Source organism: Nicotiana tomentosiformis, chromosome 6 (assembly GCF_000390325.3).
Source record: "Nicotiana tomentosiformis chromosome 6, ASM39032v3, whole genome shotgun sequence".
NCBI classification, from domain to species: domain Eukaryota; kingdom Viridiplantae; phylum Streptophyta; class Magnoliopsida; order Solanales; family Solanaceae; genus Nicotiana; species Nicotiana tomentosiformis.
This window is the reverse complement of record NC_090817.1, coordinates 98,050,791-98,069,226: the sequence shown is the minus strand read 5'-3', so window position 1 is coordinate 98,069,226 and position 18,436 is coordinate 98,050,791. Positions and strand designations below refer to the sequence as shown.

Here is an 18,436-nt window from a genome sequence, read left to right as displayed (position 1 = left end):
TCTACAGACCGCATATCAGTCACAGAGCGTGGCAGAAGTGCCCAGTTTCGGAGGACCATTATGCGGCCCATTTTGCGAACCGCAAAAGCATTATGCGGTCGCATATGCGATCGTATATCTGCGACGGGTCCGTTTTTTAAATTTTATAACTCGACCCCCATTTCATTTATCTAGCCTAAGGGTTCATTTTGGAGGGATCACTGGTCATTTTAGAGAGAGGAGAGAACTATTCTAGAGAGAGGAAAGGGATGGTTAAGGATTTCACTACTCTACCTTGATCGAACCTTGGGATTTCATCGAAAGGAACTTGCTATGGCTTCAAAGAGGTAAGAATATTTTTCTCCAATTCTTCAATTTCAGGTTTGGGGTTGATTATGAGTGATAAAGGTAGATTCATCACATGCATGAGCTAATAGGGATTGTGGGAAAGTTGTTAAACAATCTTGGGTAGTTTTGTTGTTGAATTAGTTGAGAGAAAGGTTGGGTCATAGTTGTGATAGCCCTTGCCATACGAATTTCTATAATTGTGCTTGTAATTCCCCCCTCCTCTATAAATTGGCATCGTTAGGAGTGTTGGAACATTATTGTGGCACTACGAAAAGCTCTTTCGAGGTATGAAGGCTAAACTCTTTTTCTGGTATTGTAATTCATGTGTTCTTACAAAACTCCATCATGTAAAGTTCGGATATGGAACACTATTGATGTGGAGTATTCAAACTAATAGAATTGATGCCCGATTGGCATAACGTGTTAGAACCCTCGTGTGTTAATGATTCTCTGTTTTTGACTTAATCATGTTATACCTCTTTGGGAAGAAGATCTTGTATGAAATCAATGTGATTAAACACCCATTTCTCATATGATGAAACTTTATGAATTTACACTTGCTAAGGCCAAAGGTGCCAAACAATTTATTAGAAGGGAACTCTTTTGTACATATTATTATCATTTTGGGAACTCGAGTTGTGGCATTGTGGTTACACCTCCACCCGCATACGTTGGAGGTGAGGCGGCGAGGTCGCTTTGTATAGAGCTGTGGTATTGTAATTACACATTCACCCGCATACGTTGGGGTAAAGCGGCGTGGCCGCTTTGTGTATAGTTGTGATATTGTGAATACACCTCCACCCACATACATTGGGGGTGAGGCGGCGGGGCCGCTTTGTGTAGAGTTTCTGGTATTGTGATTGCACCTCCACCCGCATACATTGGGGTGAGGCGACAAGGCCGCCATGTGTAAAGGTAGTTGTAGAGGATTCCCGACCTGAAATTTATAAGTGTTATTGGAAGTTCTTAATAAATCTGTTTTGACTTTTATAGCCATCTAAGCCCTGTGATCGTTACCATGATTCATCATATTCATGTTGTATTTCCAAGTCCTTGAAAAGATGTTTTGGTTTTCATACTAGTACTATTCGACATGTACTAACGTCCCTTTTGCCGGGGGTACTGCATCTTTAATGGATGCAGGTGATTTCACAGCGGAAGGCATTGACCAGTGATAGCGGTACACTCTTTTCCCAGCTGACTTGGTGAGCCCCACTTTATTCCGGGGTTGTGCATATTTTATTCCATGTGTATTATATTTTGAGGTATAGTCAGAGCCTTGTTGCCGGCACTATCAGTGTACTCTTTTATACTCCCTCTGTTTCAAATTAGATGAGGTACTTTCCTTTTCAGTCTGTTCCAAAATAAATGACACACTTCTAAATTTGAAAATAATTCAACTTTAAACTCTTCATTTTACCCATTTTACCCATTTTAAGAAGCTTTTATAACCACAAAAATATCATGGCCCAACAAAACTTTTACCCCTTAAGCTTTTAAGACCACAAGTTTTAAAAATCTTTTTTTTTAAAACTCCGTGCCGAGTCAAACTATCTCATCTAAATTAAAATGGAGAGAGTATCTATTAGAGGCTCTGTAGACATGGTGTGGGTTGTGTATTGGTATTGGGAAAGTCAAGATAGTAATGTTGTATGTGTGTTACATCTTTTACTTCAAACTATGAAAATGCATGTATTTTGAGAATTTATAAATGAAGTAACTAATAGTGATGGAATTAGTATTGTTCATGAATCATCTTGGTGTTAATTAATTAAATGTATTCTTCTCTTTATTCATGGGTGAGTTGGGTAGACGACACTGTACATGCTTGCTCGACCGGGGTAATTCTGTTGAGCGTCGGTCGCGCTCCTCGAGGTTGGGACGTGGCATATATCTATATTATTATAAAAGCATGAATACAATGTCGGTTTACAAAAATAACCTTATAATATTAAGTATAATAACTCATAATAAAATGACATAACCGGAATTCTAGATATTAGCCTTATAATTTTATTAGTTTTAGGACATAATACTACACGTTAGGAATCCTACGTGATTACCTTTAGGAATTCTATTAGTATAATTACTTTCGAGTTGTCTAATTTATATAAAATTGAACAATTAAATATATGTAATCATATTACTTTTAATATAATTTCATTTGCAGATAAAATTGTAACATTGAAAACTTTTACTAATTAATACTAATTCGCATGGGGTTCATATACAAAGCAAGATTCCTACCCATTGTTATGTTCCATAGTCATATACTATAAATTTCACATGGATTAGAATAGATAATTTCCACCGCCGCCTCATACTACCTACGTAAAGGAGTGCATTGCCTCATTCATTGGAGCACGCACGAATTTGGTAAAATTAAAAAAGACTTCCAAGAAATTGATACTTGCAATTTAACTGGGATCGATTACATGAGAATTTAATGTAAGAAGTGCACGAATGAATTTGAGTTTGCATGTTCTCATCTTCAAGAAGATTTCGGTTAATGTCAGAAATAATGTCATTAGATTTGTATATCTTGGTGTTCAGAAGTATAATCTACCGTGTTCTTCTCTTTTTCTTTGATTTCTTTCTTCTCTTTAGGTCAATTATGTATAGGTCCAGGGAGTAATTCAAGATTTATTATTGTAGCATAAAGTGGTAGATTTGTTTTGACCAAAGTATGAACTTGAAAGTTATGATGATAAGTTGATAACTAATAAAGGTGATACATTTTAAAGTTTGAATTTTTTGTGCCTTGTAAACATTAAAAAATATATAAAAAAAGAGGCAATTAAAATTAAACAAGTAAATATCTTTAGTCATGTAATCATATAACTTTAGGATATACTTCTTAAAAATTTCTATTACTAATTTAATTTGAAAACCTATTATAATGGCCTATTAATAATTTAATTTGAGAATGTATTATATTGTCCAAATTCATTTAGAAAAAGGAGATCCTACATTATTATAAGATCATAAATACAATATTAATATACCAAAATAGCCATAAAATATTAAATGGAATAACTCATAGGGAAAAGACATCACTGCAATTACCTAATTTTTGGACTACAATACCTTATGTGCTAAACTTTAATATTTTAAATTTTAAAATTAATAAAATTTTATCTCTTAAATTATGATTAAAAATATGTAAGAAGGTTTAATAAAATCAATTTCATAAGAATCCTCCGCATTGGCAATACATTATCATTCCATAATGTCCAATACCAAGAAAAATAAAAGTAATATTAAATGGACTGCATAAAGAGTTAAAATTGAGAAAGAAAACCCACGATAATATATTTTTATATTATATTTGAACTATTTTCCTACTCAAATAATATTTTTTTATCAATTTTTTGTGTAATATTAAAAACTACCCAATTATTAAACAACAACTAAGAAAATATTTAAGAATATAAATGTGTGAGAAAGAGAAAAAAATGGTTGGTAAGAGTCAATGCCACTAATAATTCTACAGATATAAAGATCTAAAAGTGAAATGTCATATCAATCTTTTACTCTTTGAAAATAAAATTTGTGGTGGATAAAATTATAATTAAGATTAAATATTTAAAACAAGAGATGAACTAATATTAATATCTGAATCAACATATAATAAATTATTTTTTATGTTAAAACTAAATTATTAAATTTTTAATTAATTATTTAGCAAGAGAATCCAATTCAATTATTTTTTAAATTCATCATACGAGTAAAATTCTTATTCAAGTTAAAAAACATCTTTGGGTATATAAATTTATTCCATAAAAAGAGCGTTAAAACACAAAGTAAAAAGGTTAGTATATTATTAAGAATCAAAATGCTATACACATGTCTGAGAAAACACAATCAAAACTAAATTCTAAATAAGAACAAGCTTTCAAGACTATATTATAAAGAGTCGCTCTGATATAACGGGATTATATATTCTTTGTAGATGCCTCCGGCTGAATCGAAATGATATTTCTATGTCATGCATTATTTGCAAATATCATATCAAGAAGCATGACAATGTTAGCAATAATAGCAAGTGGTGTACTAACAACGATTTTATTGTGAGGCCACCCGCTTTAGATTTGATATATTTCTTCAAACAACTTAAATAACCATCACAAATATATCAAAGCAGAGCAATGATGCTAATTTTATAAGGAAATCAAAGTTGATAATATGGGATGAAACACTTATGGCTAAGTGTCAAACGATCGAAATAATTGCCCGGAATTCTAGAGATATATTGGATATTAATGAACCGTTTGGTGAAAATTAATGATTTTGGAGGTAATTTATGTCAGTACTACCAATAGTTCCAAAATCGACAAAATTAGAGACTGTAAAAGCTAGCTTGCCAACGTTATATTTTTGGCCTCAAATAAAAAGATTCAACTAACAAGAAATATAAAGTAAGAACAAATCCAGTATTCAGTGTCTTCTTGCTTCGTGTCGGAAACAAAAAAGAGCATCCAATAAAAGATAATTTGGTTCTTCCTGAACACTTGGTTATCAATCTCAATGGTAATAGTAGTGCATTTAATTAGAGAGATATTTCTACCATTATATTAAAACATAATTCGTGCAAATCGCATAATAGAATTAAAAAGATATCTTAGCTAGCATAAATGAATATGTTGATCAACTAAATAAAATGTTGATTGCAAAATTTTAGAGTAAAAACAAAATGCTTTTCTGTTTTTGACTCAGCAGAAAATGATACCAATAATTATTACCAAGAAGAATACTTAAATACCAGATGGCCTTTTACCATACATGTTTGTTGTCAAGTTTATTATTTCTTACCTATGTTAGTGTCACCGTATATATAATAGACTAATTTAAAATTGATCTTCTATTGTATATAAGTTGATTTTAAAGAAAAATATGCCTGTCATGCCACTGAAAAACTTACATACGTCGAATAGCTTATGTAATAGCACACATATGGTATATAGAAGTTTTGACAATAACGTCATACATGCAAAAATTATAATACTGGTCAATGTGCTTCTAAGTATATTCTTATCCCTGAATTCAACTTTCGTCTTTCGAAACTAAAGAATATCCTTTTAAATTTGTGTGAAAATAATTTTTAGTATGCTTATATTTTGCAAATATAATAAATAAAGCACATGGACAAACATCCTAAATATTGGACTATATTTACCGCAATATGTTTTCTTGTACGAACAACCGTTTATTGCACTTTCAAGAGGGATATCAAGATCGACAACAAGAGTTTTGGATAAGGTAGAGCAACCAAAGCATTAGGAGGAGACATACATAAAAAAATATTGTCCACAAAGAAATGTTCGTTAAGATACCATCATATTAAATACTTTTAAACTATAATACATAATTATCTAACTAACATGACAAAATTGATCATTTGTGTAAGTTTTGATAATGTTATTTAATTTTAAATTCATGTATAATGCTAATGTAATAGTAATATTTTTTAGCATTTAGATGATTGTTGTATTATTATACATAAAATTTATCTCATTAATTAAATTTTATTGTTCCTTCACATAAATAAATGTTTAAATCATCATTTACCATTATTAACGTGCAACGCACGTTCATAGATACTAGTATATATATAAAATTATGTATAATAAATATATAATATATGTATACCGTTTAGAAAAAACAAACACTTAATTTGACCAGCTATTTGTATAACAATTCCATTATTATATTGCAATGCGTAACTTTAGTATTGACCAAAATTGGGTGTGGGCTCTGCCAAAGTAGAGTTGGGCCGTTGGAGGCCGATTACAGTTGCAATGCTAAGGGTTGAGCATTGGGCTTTTATCCAAATCATGATGAGAAAACTACCCTCTATAGTCCCTCAAAAATTTAATAGCCCATGTTTTTTTTCATTGACACGAAATGTCCCTTCGGCCCAAACATATTGCATCTAATAGTCCGAAATATCTATTTTGTATATTTTTTGTATATTGACAGTCTACTTTGTATATTTTTTGTATAGTGACAGTCTATTTTGTATATTTTTTGTATAGTAACAGTCTATTTTGTATAGTGACGGTCTAGTTTGTATATATTTTATATAGTGACAATCTATTATATATAAATTGTATAGTGACAGTCTATTTAGTATATTTTTGTATAGTGACAGTCTATTTTGTATATATTTTGTATAGTGACAGTCTATTTAGTATATTTTTTATATAATGACATTCTATTTTTGTATATATTTTTTATAGTGACACTATTGTATATAAATTGTATAGTGACAGTCTATTTTGTATAATTTTTGTATAGTTACAGTCTATTTTGTATATATTTCAACTTTATGCATAGTTATCTCCTCTTCCTCTCATTGAGAGACCAGCCACCAGCGTCCATGGCCTCACAGTTGCCGAAAATGGTAACAAGATCGTCGGAATTTTAAATTTTCAGCCAAAGATCAAAATATTAACTTCATATTCACGTAAACTATAAGAGAAAATCAGAGAAAGAAGACAAGTCTGTCTCTCTAGTTGCCTTATGCTACACCTCTGCCGAAATCCGGCCGGCCAACGATGACTATGACTGCTCCTCTCGCTTTCCTCTTCTTCCCTATAGGTTGCTGCTACTGATTTTTACTAGTCACCGCTGGAATTGACCACTGGCTGGTGACGATATTACCCCCATCGACGGTGACTGTTCCACGCTATTGATACGCCATCCCTCTCCTCCTTCATCTCTATTTCTTTTGTTTTGATGTTGTTTTAACGGGTAAAAGTCCAGATCTTCTTAGATCTGGCCGGTTCTAGGATTTTCCGACGAGGTATCTAAACGAAAGGAATTTGGGTCAGTAAGGTTTCCAGTTCGAGGACTGGGAAACTATAAGAGAAAATCAGAGATAGTAAGGAAGATGGAGGCGACTGCTAGCAGTTGTTATTGTTTTTAGGTTATGACTTGTATGAGTCAATTTGTGGCTACCGGATGATATATGTTTTGACCGATGGGCTATAAATGAATTTCTCTCAATCATGATTCCCAGACGAAAAGTTACTACCACTTTTAACCAAGCTAAGAAAAAATTCACTGAATCAGAATCTTTCGCCACCATTCACCAACATACAATAGTAACGAATTTGGAAAGATAAAATATTCAGTAACCAAAACATTCTTACTTGACAGAGCTAGTTGATTTTTGGTGCTTAACTACAATTTATTATCAATAGTACTTTAACATGTAGTTTTTGGAAAAGATTGATAATACATACATTTCTTTTTTCTTGAATTTCATATATGTCATTGAGAGGTTTGTCCCCGAAGCTGGCTGGTTTTAACTTTCTAAAAAAAAAAGTAATCAGGAATCTCCTAATATGACTATATCCCTTTGCTGGAAACCTTTTTTTTTTAAAATAAAAAAGACCATACTTTTGGCAATACTATCCCCAGTAGAGAGATCCCTTTGATCTCCTATTACTTTTCTAAATTCCTACAATCTGTACAAAGTACAATACTCTAAACTAATACCTAATCAGCTGCTATTTCCCTAACTGAACTATGATTTTTGAGTCAGTCCTGGCTTCTTTAACTGTGCTTAATTCTAGCATATCTACTGCTGCAGAATGAGGCTTGATAGAACTATCAAAGTTGTGATGATCCTTTTCATGGTTTGCCTCGAATGTCCATACGAGGACTAACGCGACCATTACTAGTGACAGCAAAACAAGTCCTGCCCATGTCATATGCGCGTTTTTCTTTAATGGTTTGCAATGTTTGTCAAGTATATCTGAAAATGAACTGTACACTGTGTTACATTCTGCTAGGCTTTCAATTCCAGGGTACACATCCAGTATCTTTTTGAGAGCAGTTATGTATGACTCAATGTTGTTGAAGATCCTATATGGAATCAAGACTCCTCCCTTGCAGCTTGGATCAGTGCAAGTCAACATCTTGATTATCTTTATAGAAGAAGAGAGAATTCCATCAAATTAAAGGTAACGAAAAACTAACTACTAACTACAAAAACTATGTGAAAAGAAAAATGTAAATCGTAGGCGTTTGAGCTATATATACCCCAGGGAGCTCTCCTATCCTGATCGCGCTAGATGGACAGTTCTGATCTGGCTCGTAGTTATAGTCTGGTGGACCGGAGAATGGATTGCAAATTTGTGCAACATTTCCATAATTTGTAGATAGCTCCTGATTTACCTGCAAATTTCCAAAAATTCCAAAATTTTCAAGACCAGTAAATAAAATACTTTATTTCAGGTTAGAATTTCAGGTTTACCTTGTTCACTACTCGATGAATCCCTTCACTGGCAGCATATAAGATTGATTGTGCTGAGAGCAATTCATCACAGGGGAGGATTGAACTCAAGCTATTATTGTAGGGATTTATCTGGAAACTTTCTAGAGCTGTGCATGCATCTCTAGCAAAGCTGCAATAAATACAACTTGATCATGAGTACGCCGAGGCAATATAATTTTGAGATGAAACAGAAAACTTGAGTAAGTTATTGGAAATCGTTTTCGTACTTGTCTAGGAAGAAATAAATCCCGAAAAATAACCAGCAGAGACTTGTAAAGATCCAACACACTGCAATTAGCCTGCGTAGATCAGAATATATTGTTTCAGAATTTTGCAACTAGTGGAACATGGCCAAGAAGTTGGAAGTGTTAGGAGGCTAAGATTTGCACCATTGACATGATATACTTACAGGTGAAAATTTCTTCTAAATTTGAGGATTCCAAATACTGCAATGAAAACAGATTTCAGCTTTAGTCAGCATTAGATATTTAATGATAGCCCTACTAAGAAATTACTACTACTATTTTTGGATATTAGTCTCCTTTTCTTCCTCTTTGCATACTAGACCAGTACACTCACATGTTAGAGAAATTGCAGCAGCCAAGTTGAGAGAAATAGTCAGTGTAGTTACTATGTACCTGTCAACAAAAAGTAGTGTGCATGTCAGTCTTTGTACGGCCTGGAAAGCATAGGCAAATCTATGACAGATTCTGTCCATTCAACTAAATATATTGCTTTTGACTCGAACTATGCATGAATATACGGAAAAAAACAAAATAAAATACATATCGCAAGATCACACTCATTCTGAACGTATTAACACTAGATCCTGAATTCATCTTAGTGAAAGGGACCGATCTAGAATATAACACCAAGGGGTAAGGTAGAGAAAAGGGGAGGAGGAAACTCACAGTATCTCAACGCCTTTCTCGACTAAACGCCTATTTTTTGTGGCTCCCCGATGTATATCAGCAGCCTGTCTGTCAAGACTTTGGGAAGTGGGAATGAGGAAATTAGCAGCCTCATCACCTATATCAGTATCTTCTAAGTCAGTATTCATATCTCTCAAGGCTCCGGTAGTAGTATATATAGTCTCTGATGCCCCATCTGCTGTATCAATGATAATGTTCACAACTCTATCTGTTCTTGAACGTAGTTTCGCATTCCCTCCTAGTACCAGGCCTGTAGCTGTTCTGCAGTTATAGTGAAATTATCTCCTCAGTTTTGTCTAACCTTTCAGAGTGAATGAAACTACTTCCTTGGAGGATGCATTATATAAAATGGGCAGCCCGGTGCACAAAGCATCCCGTATTCAAGTAGGGTCCGAGGAACCACCGCACCCCAAGGGGTGTGACGTAGGCATTAGTGGCTGCTTTCATGGCTCGAACCCGTAACCTATAGCTCACATGAAGACAACTTTACCGTTGCTCTAATTGAACTTAATGTTTATTGCAATAAAGTTATAAAACTAGATAAGTGAGAATGCAAAGTGACACTTACATTGCTAAAATTGTCAAGAAAACAGCTGAGAAAATAAGCCAGAGATAACAGTGCTGATAATAACAAGTTGATCTCTTCTTAAGCTTCATGTTCTTCCTTTTGCCGCAGCAGGTAGAGGCTAGAAGATATAGTCCATATCCTAAGCCACAGAAGAGCCACACTACTGCAATGGCATAGCCATATATACCTGTAAAGATGGTGGACTGCACAACAAGTTAAAATTTAGTGCTTGCAATTGCTTTTAGTCATAATGTGAAGAAAAGTATAATAACTCGCATATAATTGGCAAAAAGATTATATTTTTTTTAAAATTTAAAAGTAGGTTATGGAGTACTTATTATGACTATACCTAAAAATTGGACAAATAAATGGTAAAAGTTAAAAAGAAAAAGAAAACAAGGAATTATATTACATTGATGTATAAAAGAAAAATATACACACTCAATTAGTATAGAGGGACTATTTATCTGTGTTGTTAGGACTCTTTAAAATTGCTACAGCAACCTTAGCATTCTCATTTCTTAGCATTCTTTAAGAGTCCAAGCAACATCGAATTACTATATGGTAGGAATTAAGAAATGCAAATTGCTCACACTCCAATAGTGTTTATTTGTAATGTCAAATCCTCCTCTGTATTTCTTGAAATTGTCCAAAGGGTCTATTCTCACTGTATCATCTGATTGCTTTTTCCTAGCTTCTGAATCATTGTCTATCTCAATTAATATTCTTCTTTCTGCAGAAATCAACAAGTATTTTCATCAATTAAAGGCATTACTATATATATATATATATATATATATATATATATATATATTAAGCTTTGGAAATCATACAAATCGATAACTTACAAATAAACTTAACAGAATTCATTTATAGTAGTTCAACTAGGTGGCTTTTACATAATTGTGTGTACTTTTATCGCCAATAAGATCCTTTTTTTTCCCTAGCCCGAGTTTTTTTTTAAAAGAAATTAATCACTACAAATGACGCCTACGTATTTATCTTTTAAAACAAATTTATTGACTTTCTTAAAATAAATCTTATTTTACTTTTTTCTTTTTTTCTTAAAAGTTTTTATCATCTCATCTTTTGTAATATAGGTCCCAAGCTGGATTTAATAACTCCTCTAAACTTGTCTACTCGCCCCATGTTTTCCCTGCATGCAGATTAATACATTCTATCGTAGAAATAGCATTGTAATTTATCGTTTAAAATATACTCAATTTTTAAATACTATTTAATGTGTGGCCATTTTGTTATAAGTAAATAAAACTTGGACAAAAATATTCCCAAAGTTTGCTTCTAGCATAGCCTAACACTTGAAATTTGAAGTTAGATTGTTGTAGTTCAAACTTCAGATTGTCGACTTTAATTTGGACCCAAACTATCTGAAGTTAGAAGAGATGGTTAAATTTTTAATTTTTTTGAACTTTGGGTATTCGTTAACCCCCCCCCAAACCAACCCACCCGCACATTCTATTTCTCTAAAAGCCCTTGAAAGAGAGTCCGATCAAAAAGAAGAAGAAAACATAGAAAATAGAATAGGCTGTTACCTGGTTTGGCTTTTACTCCTTCTAGACTAGTGATGTTAAGGGCAAGGAGGATAGCCAATAATAGTAAGGATATAGCCACTTTCCTCCTATGCATAAATTCCATCTTCTAACCTGTCAAGTAATCAATAACTAGTTAATTATCAATTGGGATACTTTTCTGTTAAACTCTATTTTTGTTTAACAAAGTCATTTTAATTAGTTCTTTTGTACTCAGGAGAAAAATGAGAAACAACTTTTGAGAATCAAGCTAATCTAGTTTAATAATAAGGACTTTTTATAGAAATATACTAACGTGTTGCTAATGAAAACATCATAATAATAGACTAATAGTAATGATAACACCAGTTGCCTCATACTTCTTAAAAGAAATTACTGACGCTGCGTTCGTTTTCATTAATTTACTCCACTGATATTGTAAGAAATCTCTTAATATTATCAGTATAAATAACTTAAATCCAAACATCAAAATTTTCTTTAGCTGCTTTCAGAGGCGGACCCAAAATTTGAAGGTCGGGCTGCATGAGCGGACTGCTCAACCAATGCCCCTATTAGACTTTTGATCATAACGATTCCAAGCAAAATATATAACCTTTTTTAATATATATATATATTCGGAACTTTTGTTGAGGTCAACGGGTCGATGACCTCTCTAATATATACATAGGTCTGCCTTTGGCTGCTCTAACAAACCAATACTACTATATTATATACCAATGACCAACCTATATAAATGTTTATACTAAACCTGACAAATACACAAAAAAGCAGAAACAAAATCAGAAGATTGAACACACAATATATGCTTAATGTATAATTACAGATAACACACCTTCTCGTATAGTTGCAGAGAGATGAATATGAGTACTATGGAAGAAGAAAAAGAAAGATAAATATATTAAAACAGAGTTCAATATGTACATGCATGGGGAGGCACTTCTAAACGAAGGCCAAAAGGTCGTGTGTGAACACTTTTAAACTGAGAATATAGAATATAACTTCCAATTCAAGTAAGGAACCATATTTTTAAGATAATAATCCTTATTGATGAAGAAGACTGAAATAAATTTATCTTAATTATTCTATTATCCTTCTCCAAGATTAACTAAGATTTTACCCCTTTTAGTGTTATGTTTTAAAGTCCAACTAACTTTTGAAAAGCTTAACCGACCAACCCCACCCCCCACCCCCACCCCCACCCCCAAAAAAAAAAAACTGTTTTTCTTTTTTTCAATGGAAGAATATTCTTGAATAAAAGGTTCGTTTCTGATCAAATTGCTTTGTACGTAATTAGTACAGAATATCACAATTCATCCAGAATTATATTATCTTAAATTAGCTGTCCGTTCTCATCAAATAAGGGATCAAAGCACTCTTGGTGTTTTAACCACTAATGGTTGGCTTAAATATTACTCTTTCGGTATGTTCTGCAAACACTTTTATTTTTAGTTTCTCATCTACTTTAGAGAAAATAAATGGAAACAAACACATAATTAAAGAATAATTACCTGACACACAACAAATTCTGGCATGAGATTCTGCTACAAATGATTTACTTTGTTCAACCTAACGTTCTAACACAAAGTATCTCGCGTGCATTTCTATTAAAAATTAACTCAATATAAGAGTTCTCGTGCTTCCTGTTTGAAGCTCAAAATATATTCTATCTTAAAGTTGAAACAGTGAAAACTCTTAGTCATATTTAATTTATTCAGATACATGAATTCCAGCTTTTTTAAAAGAGCTTTATAGGAAAAAGGAAAGTTCAATTTTTCATGAAGAGGAAAGGTCAGTAAACCAAATGGTCTTTTTATTATTTATACTGTTCATACATACAACAGCCTCTCTCAGCCCCTTTTGTGTACGTTGAATAGATACGATCTAGAAAGTTGAGCTTTCAACTTAAGTTACCCTTTTGGAAATGTATGGACATGTTTTAAAAAAGCAAGTCATTCTAAAATAATTAGTTATATGAGATTTTATGTTGGATTTCTAAATGAAATAAAAAAGGAAAAAGCTTGGCGTAATAAACTTGGATAAATGTTTTCATTAAGTATTTATTGGCTTAGCCGTGCACCATTTGTTTTGATATATATGAAGGGAAGAAAAGGGATTACTTAATTTACTACAAGTATGACCACTACTCTTTAATTATGGGGCCAGAATAATCCCTTCTCTTTTTTTCTTTTTTCTTTCCTTGTTTTGCTTTCTTTTGGAGGTGGGGTGAGGGTGAATTATTTTGCGATCATCACCCCAAAGAATAGATTTTTAAATCAAAAAACATTTTTGGTGCTTTTAATCACCCAAAAAGTGTGCCGTGAAAATAGAAACTTTTATTAGAGTGGGGTGACTTTAGAGGGCAGGGGTTTGTTTCAAAAATAGGTGAAAATTGGAAGAAATTTAGAGAACTTTTTTCAACCAAATTAACGCTATAAGAGAAAACTTTTCGGTTTATGCAAAAACTGAATAACTGTTCTATCTTTTTTTTGGTTCCCCATCCGTGTCCGATATCCATATAGGAGCGCAGATTAGTCCGGAAAATGTTTTTATTCGTTCTTAAAGCTTGAACACGAGATATCTAATTAAGGGTGGAGGGATCTTATTCTTCCCATCATAAATCTTGGTGGTAAAAAGTTATTCTCTAATAGTGTTTGATATTAAATTTGTTTTAAAAGTATTTTTAAAAAAAATTCAGCACTTCTGAAAACATGCGCCACCTTTTTTAGTAAAAAGGATTTCTAAAAAGGAGACAAATTGGGTCATAGCTATTCCTTGATAAGTTTTACTCCATTGTTTTTCTTTTTTCCTTGTCAACGCGAAGAAAGACGGTATTGCTTTTCTTCAAATGGTTTATATATTATGAACTTGAGTACTTAGCAACGTGAATAGAACTAACCAATACTACTACATACCTACCTATGACCAACCTATATCCTCCAACGTACAAACACTCAAAAACAGAAATAAAACCAGAATTGTTGAACACAATATGATTAATGTATAATTACACATAACATACCTTCTCGTATAGACGTAGCAGAAGAGTGAAAGGAATAAGAAGAAAGAGAGTAATTAATTAGCACTTAATGAGAACTATGGAAGAAGAAAAAGAGAAGGATATATAGAGGCAGAGTTCAATGTGCACGAATGCCAAAAGGCAATGTGTGAACACTTTTAAACTGAGAATATAGACTATAACTTCTAATTAATTCAAGTAAGGAACCGTATTTTAAAGATAATCAAGTATTTATTGATGAAGAAGACTGAAAATAAATATATCTTAATTATCCTTCTCCAAGATTAACTAATTAAGATTTCACTCCTTTTAGTGCTATCTTTTAAAGTCCAACTAACTTTTGAAAAGTTTTACCGAGCAAACCCCACAAAAACAAAGATTAATTTGCTTTTCATGAAATGAAATAATTTGAATAAAATGTTCGTTTCTGATCAAATTGCTTTGAACGTAATTACTAATTAGTACAAAATATCACGGTTCATCCAGCATTATATTTCCTTATGTCTGGGAAAGTACCAGACTCATGTTTTTACATTTACTAGTATCTATAAACGTGCATTGCACGTTAATTATGACACATGACATTTATTTACACGAAGAAAGAAAAAAATTAATTAATGAGAGAAATTATATATATAATAATACAACAATCATCTAAATGCCGAAAAATATTATTACATTAGCGTAATACGTGAATTCAAAATGAAAGGACATCATCAAAACTTACACAAATGATCAATTTAGTCATGTTAATTAAATAATTATGTATTATAGTTTAAAGGTATCTAATGTGATTGTATATCTTACCGAACACTTCTTTGTAGACCATGTTTTTTTGTGGATGTTTCCTTCTAATGCTTTGGTTGTTCTGCCATAACCAGAACTCTTATTGTCGATATTAATATCCCTCTTGAAAGTGCAACATATAGTTATTCGTACAAGTAAACATATTGTTGTAAATTTAGTCCAATATTTAGGATGTTTGTCCTTGTACTTTATTTATTATAATAATTATAAAACATAAACATACTGAAAATTATTTTTACACAAATTTAAAGGATATTCTTTAGTTTCGGAAGACGAAAGTTGATTTCGTAGATAAATACATACTTAGAAATACATTGACCAGTATCATAATTTCTGCATGTATAACGTTATTGTCAAAACTTCTAGTACTATTACATAAGCTATTTAGCGATCTAAGTTTTTCAATAGCATGACAGACATATTTTTCTTCAAAATTAACATATATATAATGGAAGATCAATTTTAACTTAGTCTATTATGTATACGATGACACTAACATACGTAAGAAGATGATAGAAGGACATTTGATATTAAAGTATTTAAGTGTTCTTCTCGGTAGTAATTGTTGGTATCATCTTCTGCTGAGTCAAAACTAAAAAATATTTTGTTCACAAAACTTGACAATCAACCTTTTATTTAGTTGATCAACATATTCATTTATGCTAGCTAAGATAGCTCTCTAATTTCTATCATATAATTTGCACAAATTGCGTTTTAATCTAATGATGAAAATATTTTTCTAACTAATTAAATGCACTACTATTACCCTTGGGGTTGATAACCAAGTGTTTTGGAAGAACCAAATCATCTTTTATTGGATGCTCTTTATCGATTCTGACTGAAAGAATGAAATCACTTGTCACGGCCCACTACCCACTATAGGTCGTGATGACGCCCAATATCGCCGTTAGGCAAGCCAACAGTGAACTATTAGCTTAATTATTCATTTTATTATTTTTAAAATCATAAGCCTTATTAAGTAAGAGATTCAATGCGTTTAAAAATTATGAATACTTAAATAATAGTAAGAAATAAAATAAAAGATGACAATGTTAAGCCGAACCATAACAATCACTAGAGTATACCCAAAATCCGGTGTCACAAGTGCACGAGCATTTACTAAGGAGTACAAAATTAATACAACATATGTCCGAAATGTAAATAAGACAGGATAGAGTAAATAGTACGATAGAAACTCTGTGGGTTGCGATACGTAGCATGGAATGCAGCTCACCAAGAGTCTCCTCAGCAACTGCGCCTATGCGCCAAGATGACCACCAAATGAACCTGTCAGATCCTGCACATTTAGTGCAGAAGTGTAGCATGAGTACGTAAATCAACGCATACCCAGTAAGTATCTAGCCTAACCCCGAAGAAGTAGGGACGAGGGATCGACATCGACACTTACTAGAGGTCCAATAAAACAATATGATAAATCATAAGCAGATATGAAGCACAACAACAATAATGGGGGTAAAACTATACGTTATATAATATTCCAAAAAATTCTTTTAAAGATGTGAATTTCTCAATCTCATATTCTATCTCAACAGCTCAAATGTATCAAGTGCCAGTATCAAACGGATAAGGAATACCATATAAAATGCCAGGTATCAGTGGAAGGATAATCTCGCTAATATTCGGATTACTAGCGATATAACACACGATTATGCCGAGGTCGTACGACCCGATCCGGAATAATGTGTACACTGCCGAGGGTCGACCGACATGAACCATAGATGCATCTATTATACTGCCGAGGCTTTCGGCCCGCTCCACAAGAAAAGGAAAGAACTTATCAAATTACGAGACACGTGCTTACAACACAGATACATGTGCATAATAGTGAATATACCTCTTTACGTTTATCAAATATCTTGGCAACAACTCAAGGTGATAAAGCTCGGCCTTATATATATATATATATATATATATATATATATATATATATATATATATATATATATATATATATATCAATTTCAATTATAATTTAAGTTAATTTAGCTAACAAAATGAGTCCAAACAATTCCAATATTACATGATAAACTCCCTAGGTCTACCCAGACATAAACATGTTTTAGCTACGTACGGACTCTCGTCACCTCGTGCGTACGTAGCACCCACAACTAGTAGCACATAACAATTACATCACCCACGGATAGTTTCTCCCTCACAAGGTTAGATAGGTGACTTACCTCGATTCGAAGTTCCATAACCGGCTCCAATGCCTCTCTAACTCCTCGATTCAAAGTCAAACGATTTGAAACTAGTCAAACAATGTGAAAACCAATAAAGATATACTCTAATACTCATAATTAATCAATTTTTAACAATTTTCAACTTCACTCGAAAAGTCAACAAAGTCAATCCTCGGGCCCACATGTCCGGATTCCAAAAATTTCCGAAGATAAACTTTACCCATGACGCCATAAACTCAAATATACGATTTATTCCAAATTATATGTCAAATTTCGTGGTCAAAATTCAAAAATATAATTTCTAGGTTTTTATTCAAAATTCCAAAATTTTCCAACTATTTCCATGTTAAATCCTTATAGAATCTATGTAATTAACTTACAATATGTGAAAATTACTTACCTTGCACTAGATGATGAAAATCTCCTCTTGATGCTCTCCAAAAATTGCCCAAACCAAGAGAGAAATGGAAGAAATGAGCCAAAACCCGAAATAAATTGAAGTCTGCCGAGGCCCTTCCTCTTCGCGATCCCGGAAGTACCATCGCGATCGCGAAGGCTAAAAATCCACTGACACAAAGTTCTTCTTCGCGTTCACGTCACCCACGTCACATTCGCGATGCCTCCAAGTCCTGATGCTTCGTGTTCGCGTTCGTGGTCACTCAACCGCGTTCACGAAGGCTTAAAGAAATGAATACAAACCGAATGAACTAGTTGGCCTAAGCCTTCAAATTTAGTGAAGAACAATTGGTAG

General features: G+C 32.8%; 1 protein-coding gene across 1 annotated transcript; it reads right to left on the bottom strand.

The window, feature by feature from the left end:
- Positions 1-8,905: 8,905 nt before the first annotated feature.
- On the bottom strand, positions 8,906-11,767 carry LOC104109921 (uncharacterized). The gene is made up of 7 exons (XM_070179169.1): positions 11,665-11,767; positions 10,705-10,844; positions 10,112-10,314; positions 9,523-9,804; positions 9,174-9,249; positions 9,021-9,057; positions 8,906-8,910 (listed from the first exon to the last, which is right to left on the bottom strand). Exons 1-7 carry the CDS (start codon positions 11,765-11,767, stop codon positions 8,906-8,908), a joined length of 846 nt encoding a protein of 281 aa, XP_070035270.1.
- Between the last annotated feature and the right edge of the window lie 6,669 nt (positions 11,768-18,436).